This window comes from Notothenia coriiceps, unplaced genomic scaffold (genome assembly GCF_000735185.1).
Source record: "Notothenia coriiceps isolate Sejong01 unplaced genomic scaffold, NC01 NC01_scaffold00031845, whole genome shotgun sequence".
Taxonomy (NCBI): domain Eukaryota; kingdom Metazoa; phylum Chordata; class Actinopteri; order Perciformes; family Nototheniidae; genus Notothenia; species Notothenia coriiceps.
This window is the reverse complement of record NW_011364546.1, coordinates 27,433-36,177: the sequence shown is the minus strand read 5'-3', so window position 1 is coordinate 36,177 and position 8,745 is coordinate 27,433. Positions and strand designations below refer to the sequence as shown.

The following is an 8,745-nucleotide window of genomic DNA, read 5'->3' as shown; positions in this document are numbered from 1 at the left end:
GTGTGCCTTGGCAAAATATCATTAAATACACTGATTAGTATGTTAGTTTAACATGCAAACAACTTACAGCCCACGGTATACCATATAGTATGTGAGTGTGAGGTTAAACTGGGGTTAATTAAGATTGGGAGGATGTAGGATAGGCATTCATGGAATTTGACATGAGTTGGGATGTATGTATTGGACTTAATCTATAAAGGTTTAGTTGCCACTCTAATCTATTGTTTACAACATAGGGATGTTTTTGATTGCCCTTTGGACTGAGAAAGCTTCAACCAGTCAGTTTTTTAACAGATCATTTTAACAGACAGTTTCATTTCCCCTAGTTGTTTAAGTCATTGGAGCAAACTAATATATGAAGAGCAAACACTGTCAGGATGATCAAATTAAACTAGACTAAATTAGGTAAATAAAAAGCCACAGGCAATTTATTTAGTCTTCTTCTCTTTGAGTTCCAATAATAATTTTGTAGGCCAAGCAAATTAAGATTTACAAGTATGTTTTGAAGACAAAAAAAACAACCTCCAACTAAATTCTGTGATTGAAATTGCCTTCTCAAACAATACTTCTGCCAGAGATTAATTGTAAGGAAATTAAAACAGGTTTTCCTGTTAACATACTGATCCCGGTGTCAGTGAGCATACACATCAAACAAATTCAAAGTCAGTTAAAGAAACCCCCTGTTGAAAAACACTCCCTCAGCAAACACACGCAAACTGCTGTGATTTGATTGGTGCCGTGACACAAAATGCGGCTTTAATCTGCTGTCGAGCTCTGTGATGAATATTGATGTTTCTATTTAAATGTATCTTGTCTGTAGAAGTGAGTCTGCTTATCTATGTTTACCACTTCCATTTCATTTGGATAATTCATGGCGGATGATTGTCAAGCCGAAGTAGGCAGCTGTAATTCCAAACATTTGTAGCTGTACAATATGATTAATAATGCATCTAGGGGCGGGCATTCCTATGAAACTGCAAAACACTTCAGAATTACTTTGTGTGGTTTGTAGTGAGGCGCCACATATTCCAACAGGCATCTATTCTCAGATGTGTTTTACAGCCTGCATCTTTTATACGTATATGTCCTCCCCTACAGGAATAACCACGTCAATATCTGTTTTCTCTGTCATTCTCTATTCCTTCCTTTCTTTTTCACCCTGCTCCAATTCTAAATTCCAAATGGCAGTAATGTCCTTGCTCTTCATCATCTGTTTGTTGCATTAGTGTGTGTGCGATGAAAAGGAGGGGAAGGTTTAGAGAAAGGCCCATATACTGTAGCTGCTCTTGACACATGTAATAACATATTGCAAGTGTTGAGGCTATATTGGTTTAAATAATATATTGTGTTCTTGTCAAATACACTGAATTTTGTTTTGGTGGCTGTATTCACATGCTGGCATGAGAGAACACACAGCGTGACCCACCATTAATAGAGACCAATGAATATGTGTTGTGAGTGTTTGTCACAGAGACTAAACAGAGAAGTTTATTCTCGGGTATCAGATCAGCGTGACACAGACAGTGACCCCTCTCAATCGGATAGGCAAAGGCTAAAATGGAGGTCAAATTAGGGTCAACCGGGTAATCTATTATGTAAAAAGAGCTCACGTTAATAGCCACCAATCCTCTGAGGTCAGACAGTGTTTCAAAATATGGAATATTTTGTTTATTGAAATTTATATCTGATATTTGATAGATATAACAAATATTTAGGGAGAAAACAATGCATCAGAGCAAAGCGGAAAATAGTTTCTTCATGTCTTAAAGCTGCTGAGTCATATAATGCACCTCAAACAACAAATGAATGGCGATTTACGGATTATTTACTTTCTCTACAGAAAAAAGGACAGTAAAAGAAACTATCTAATTCAGAAATCACAGTTAAAGTGTTATATTGCTGCCGGCCACTCGTCCTCCAGCAGCCTGACCAGACATAATTTCCCTATTGATTTAATTTAAACTATAAATCGACGCAGATCATCGATGTCCAATGACATTTTATATTTTTGCCAGTCTGACCATCATAATTGGGCTTTTTGTAGATAAAAATGTTTTTATGTGATAGCCGAAAACTGTGTTTACTGCCATTCAAATTACAGCAAATGTTTTCCCCCAAAAGAGTGCGGGGCCGTAATTTTTCCCGGAAGTGACCCATGTGTTACTCTCATCTATGTGGCCCTTATCTACACTGGTGATATTTGCTGTTATTATCCAATAATAACCCTTTAATATATCAAACAGTCCGTCTGATTGAGTTTCAATAGAAGCAGCCTGCAAAACCTGCTTTGGCAATTTAAAACGATTTCTGGAAATCTTCTAAGCATACCATACATAATGACACTGGAAAGTTGGACTATGCCGCAAGGTTAACAAAATGTGAAAATATGTCTATATGTGTCATTAGAATTAATTGCAAGTGAAAATAATCCAAGGTGAACCAAGCTGCTGCAAAGAAGCACTTTATAAACTTTTTACAGTCACCTTGAAGCCTGCGGGGTTTCGGGGTCTGATTGATTTAAGGTGTCTCTCTTTAATCAACTGCTACCCGACCTAAATGTTTTCATTGTTGTATGAACAATAATTGAATTTGCTACCAGCCTCATTATAGGCCCTTACACACCCACATGGGTCGCATTGTACACCATTATTCAGAGGTTAAAAACATTGGTTCTTGCCATAGCAGAATTGTTTTAGGTGATAATTCTCTCTAGTTTCATCACAACGAATGCCCACCTCAACATTACACTCAGTCATTTGATCTATCCATTAGCTCTCATTGCATATCCTCAAGAGGGTCCCAGGGGATTGTAGTCAATCTCAGCTGACACTGGGCCAGGGGCATGGTACATCCGGATCGCCAGTCAATCACAGGCCTGACGCATATAGACAGACAATCATTCACACTGGTTTTTGCAGCTTCCGGCAATTTAGAGTCCACTATTTAACCTGCATCTCTTTAGATTGACCATTTGAAAAGATGATAATGACCTACTGGTAGTTATAACCTTAACCCGAGACATTAACACTTCCTCACTACCTACCATAGAGCATTTTGCTCAGAGGCAACTTGATGGCAAAACAAAAAGGCTTGCAGCAGCTGTCCCTAGGTAGAACAAACATTACCCTACAGAATAGCCATTGTTGAGGAAGGAGTTTTTTCCTATATGTTGATCAGTAAGAAAACTGCTTATATTCTACCTTTAGCACAGAGATTGATTTGTTCAGTTCTTTTGGAATCCACGGTTCTTTTTGCTGAGGACAGCAGATGGGCAACTAGCGTTAGCCATGTTGCTAGTGATATATGAACATCTTGTACATTTAGACGAATCAACAAACATAAATAACTGTTTTCCTTCCACAGTTTGTTTGGAAACCAATGCATTGTGCTCTGACTTGTTTGTATCTCTGAGAAAAACTAAAAAGTTATGTATTTCTCTTAGCAACAGCGACACCAACATTAATACAATTGGAAATGCCAGTGCAGTTCAAGTTAAATATAGGATTTGATTAGTGCAGCTTAATCAGGACTGTTTTACACCTGGAGCACCAAGTGGCTATCGTTTATCTAGCTTGGAGTATAAAGCAACCAGCAGTTCTGGATTCAGAACCCTGTGAGCTTCACATACTGTGCTGGTATGTCTTATATTTTGTTCCCCGTCCACTGTTGGTGCAGGCAGGTCTGGACAGACTGACAGCTGCTGAGCTGCTCACATCACCACGTCCCTCCCCAGGACAGGAGCGCCTCTAAGTCTCATTAGGCCAAACTGGCAGCTAAAGTGAAAGAAAAGAGGGCCACGCGCTCTGCCTCCCATGGCAGAAACCTCCCCATCGCTCAGAGAAGCTCTCATTACTTCTCCCCCTTCCCTCCCTCCCCTAGGCCGTCTCCTGGAGGCAGCTAGCTCCATCCATCACATCTATCGATCCTGTTTCCCCATGGTGTGGTACCTGCCTGTTTTTGAGACTAAGTGGGAAGGATGGCAGGGCTGGCATGATATTTCAGCTTTCCAGTGACAGCCATGTCCCCTAGAGATGTTACAAGGTGAACTGCTGTCTGGGCATCTAGGAAGTGCCCCACCGTAGACCTAAATAAAGGAGCGCTCCCCCGAGGACTTACCAACAATATGTTTTTCCTCCTTGGACATGGGAGTAAAAATCAATTCTCTGCTGCTTCTGCTGCTGGTTCCGCTGCAAAAAAGAAAAGGGTATCCCATTTCTTTAGATATTAAACATGGAAGCACAAACTTCTCTTGGCCCAAACCAAACAATGTTTTTAATTTCAAAAACAGTCAGAACAGTTTTTTAATGTTTGACAGTGATGTCCCACAAAGGAACGGGGAAACTGTAAATCCTTCGAAAGAGATTTGCGTGTCACACAAAGTTCCTCTTGAATTGGATCTCAATATCTCTGATGCTTTTTGGCAGAGAAGCAAGATTAAGCTTTTAAAGCGATTGCTTTGAGAAAACCCATTTTGGAACAGTTTGACATGAGCACTTGTTAGACTTCAAACATGGATTAAATACACAGAGTGCAACACTATTCAGAAATATTGATTTCTTATTCAACATGTATTCAGGATATTCCTTCAGCTTTACTCAGAATTGAATTGCAACACATTTACTAATTTCAAGTCTGCTATCTTTACAAAATACAGACAATTTAGCACGCTTTATGTAAAAAAAAGACTTGTAAACAGAACGAGCTGATCCCAGGATGAATGCTGGAGCTAGCCTTCTTAAGTCATTGGTTTAATTCCCCCCACCACATTCCCTCATACCCCACTCCTATAATAATGGCATCTCTAGAATGCATTTGCAAACATTTTTATTTGTAATATTTCATGTTTACACTATAAAAATTACATGTGATTAATTTTTCTATTACATTTTAGCTATATTTACATCACAACAGTGGATTATTTGTTCTAGATTTCACTGTGGTTTCAGGAACAACATCCATCCTATATATTCCCACTACATTTATAATCTACATTTCAGCTAGATTTGTATTGCTCCGGTTATGAGGTTACATTATGATGTATGCCTTCTCAAAAGTGTAACTAGATGAAGAGGCTACAGACAGATGCAGGTACTGTAGAGATTTATGTATTGAAGACAACATTAAGGAATTCAAGTAATTGTTGTAATACTCTCCTTTTAGTATCGCAATATTTAGCAAAGCCACCTGAGCAATATGACCTCTAATGAAAGCAATTTGCACTCACAATAGTAATTCTTCCATTTAAGTTTTGAGTGAACTTTCTTAATGTCGTAGAGACAAAGCAAAAAAAATAAAGATTGTAGTAGCCTTGCCGATGAATTTAGCACTACAAACACCACCTCAAGTGAGTTCGAAATGTATTTTGTGCAGTTCAGGAAGTGTGCATGAAAGTATGTTTATGGAGAGAAGACTGGTTATTGGGACAATGCAAAAATAACCTGAATATTGCACCAGTTCTAAAAAGTACGATACATAAGTTAATGTGTAGCAGTGTCCCTCACATAGAAGAATATTATAGAACTAGGGTGGGAAATATTATCAAAGCGTCATGTGGCGTGGTGATATTAGCATGTGCTAAGACATCAGATGCTAAACCATACATCAAATCTGCAAAGATAGCCATACCTATAAAGCTCCTTATGCAGTATTACGTTTGCCTGAGGTTCTTTTTTTGTCCATTCAAAACGAATAATTCTTAATTGATGTATTCTAAACAAATGAAAGCTGAAAAATACACCACTTATTTAATGCTATAGCAAGAAAATGGGAGATAAAACATTTACATTACAGTACATTGCATTTAGCTGACGCTTTTATCCAAAGCGACTTACAATAAGTGCGTTCGACCAACAAGATACAAACTTGAAGAAAACAGAATCATATAAGTACATCAGGTTTCATAGAGCAAAAACATTTCAAGTGCTACTCAACTGGCTTTAGATAAGCCAGTCCTTTATTAGTATATAAGTGCTTTGTTACATGAATTGGTCGCCTCACTGTTGTGCTGTATGTTCTAATAATAAAGCTGGAAAGGAGTTTTAAGAGCTTATTTTCCCCATGGTGCTAATAAACAGTAATGTTCTTCAGTGGCCTTCTACTAAGCAAAGTGTATTCATCAGCCAGTTTCCAGTGGTTCGTTCAGACCCTTTCATTAATAAGGAATATCAGAAGCTTGAATCATCAGTGATTTAAATATCTTTTAATTTGGCTTTCTGTTATTTTTTCCTCAGGGTCTTCGTGTTCAGATAGATCGCATGCAGGCTAATATTCCAAGTTCAGTCTGAATGATTAAATAGGTTTAATGAGTAATACTTCTGATTGGGTTTCAGCAGAATCAGTATCTCTCCCTGCACATGTCGAGGCACATGCTGCACGCACACTTTATTCCACTTTGTTCTTTCAAACTCCTGGGTTTTTCTAAATGTCTCTCAGTTCTTCCATGTGTAATTTCTGAAAGGTCAAGCGCTGTAAATTGGACATATCAGAACGCAGATGAAAGTACATCTGTGCGTACGCCTCTGAGTGCCTTTTCTCCAATCCTGTGATTTCTCATAAAGCCTAAGTGATGGAAATAGTCTGTTTCTGAAGAGACTGCAGCTCCCAACGGCACAGTGTTTATAATTAAGTGTGATTTCCAACGGCAAGATCAGCCCACCGGAAAAAGAGTAACGCAGGCCATTTCCTGTTGTCTCTGCTCAGTGTGCTGTTTTTCATTTGTGCCATACTTCCTTTACAGATAAATATGCAGATTTTGAGTTGGGAAGACTTGCAATCAAATGATTAAAATGCTTATTAATTCCACAGGAATTTCCTTTCTATTTAATTGCTAAATTGAATTTATTGAACAGTTAAGTGAAATACAAAGTGAATTCAAATGAGCGCTAAAGTAAGGTACGGTGAGTTCAGTGTCCAGTTTTGCTCTGTACAAAAACACCTCTCAGGAGATTTAACTTCACTGACTCAATGACCAGAACTGACATGCAGTCGCTCACACATAGCAAAGGTGTCAGTTTCAGAGGAGCATACAGGGATCCCTGAGAAAGTCAAATGCATGAGTACAGAAAAAAGAGCTCAATTTGCATTCATTGGATGTGTCTGTCGCTAGCGAGAGGAAAGTCTGCGGCGTGATCTATTATTCTCCTATGGTTCAGAGAGTTTGTACTTGTACCTGTCAGACAACATAACAACTCAGCAGGGAATCAAATAAACAAATCCAAATCTCAAACCCAAATCCCCTGATACAGACACACTCCTAAAATCATTCATTCAGTCATTAAATATTATTCATAAATCCAGAGAATTTTGTGAATATGGAGTGGAACATCACTTGCATGTTATTTTCTGATGTTGATTTCTTTTTCATATTTAAAATAATAGATTAGTACTGGAAACATATATCACCTCACTGGAAAATGTATAAAATGTCATTATGTGGACTGTATGATTTATTAAATGTAAAAAGTCATTTTCTGCACTAACAACAAAACTGCCAAGCGACCATCCAAATTGACCATTTGCCAAACTGCTCCCCCGAACATCAATTGTCAAAGCTTAGCAACCGTAACTAAGCACGGCAGGTCTGTCAAGCTTTAGATTTGTCCACATGTCAGGTGGTTTGTATGAAGCTGCTGAGAAGCTTTTTTTTTGCCTTGGAAATGTAGCTTTAGCTATAGATTCTGAGCACAATAATTAATATTTTAGGAATCAAATGCATAGTGAGAACTGATTTTTTAGAGTGTTGTCATTTTGAAGTCTGGAAACATATCAAAGTTAGCTAGAGACAATTTTTTAAAGATGACATATCATGCTCATTTCTCAAACAAATTATTTTCCTCATAGTGTCTTTAGGAATATACCTGTATTCACACTCTGTCTGTAACGCTCGGTTTAAGCACCTGTCTCTTTAAGACCCCTCCTCACAGAGCCTTATTCGCTCTGAATTGCTCACTAGAGAAAATATGGTGCAGCATTTGTACAGATAGTTCTCAAGCCCTGGGTGGATATACTCATTTTTGGGGTTGGTTTATTTTACTGAGCCTACATGGGACATAGGAAGTAGAGTCACATCTGAATAGCTTGTTGATTCCAATGGTTTCGGACCCAGCAAGAAATGACTGATTTCATAGTGTGTGTGGGTTGGTAATCCAGATAGCAAAATGTATGTGCACAAGCTCTATGAATAGTTTTTCATTATTCTTGAATCAAATAACACTAGGTTAAATAGATATACAGCTGATACAAATCTGCAACAATGTAATTTAACGACAGTGGTAATTACAGCCTGCTTTTTTCCGCCTCTATCTGAAATAAAGGACCCATTGTTTTAAAGAAAACCATGAATATCAAGTCGTAAATCTACCACTGACATCAGCAACAGGAATTAAGTGGGGGGCTGGAATATATGGAAAGAGAAAAGATTATAATAATACCATATAAAAAAATAAATGTACACTCGCAATATCATAGCAACCACCTTGCAGAGACAAAGGACCTCAGACTGCATGGTGCTTTATTTTACATCAGGAAACATCTTACCCAAGTGTATCTGCCTGCTGAAAACCATCTAGGCTTTTCTCCGTGGCCATTTTATGAGCAGAGTGACCATGCAGGGCACCGCATGACACAAGCATAGATTCAATTATGAGGTGGGGGTGATAGACAGGAAGTTGTGTGTGCCAGGCTCTGTCTATACACAGCCTGAGACTGATAGATGTGGAGACTTCTGGCCTGACAACTGCTACCTGG

The 8,745-nt window shown here is 38.4% G+C and overlaps 1 protein-coding gene across 1 annotated transcript in view; it reads right to left on the bottom strand.

Annotated features, from left to right (window-relative positions):
- disc1 (DISC1 scaffold protein) overlaps positions 1-8,563 on the bottom strand; it is a 26,963-nt gene extending 18,400 nt beyond the window's left edge. Inside the window, exon 1 of the mRNA XM_010788286.1 lies at positions 8,536-8,563. Within this exon, the coding sequence (XP_010786588.1) occupies positions 8,536-8,563 (28 nt within the window). The remainder of the gene's footprint in view (positions 1-8,535) is intronic.
- Between the last annotated feature and the right edge of the window lie 182 nt (positions 8,564-8,745).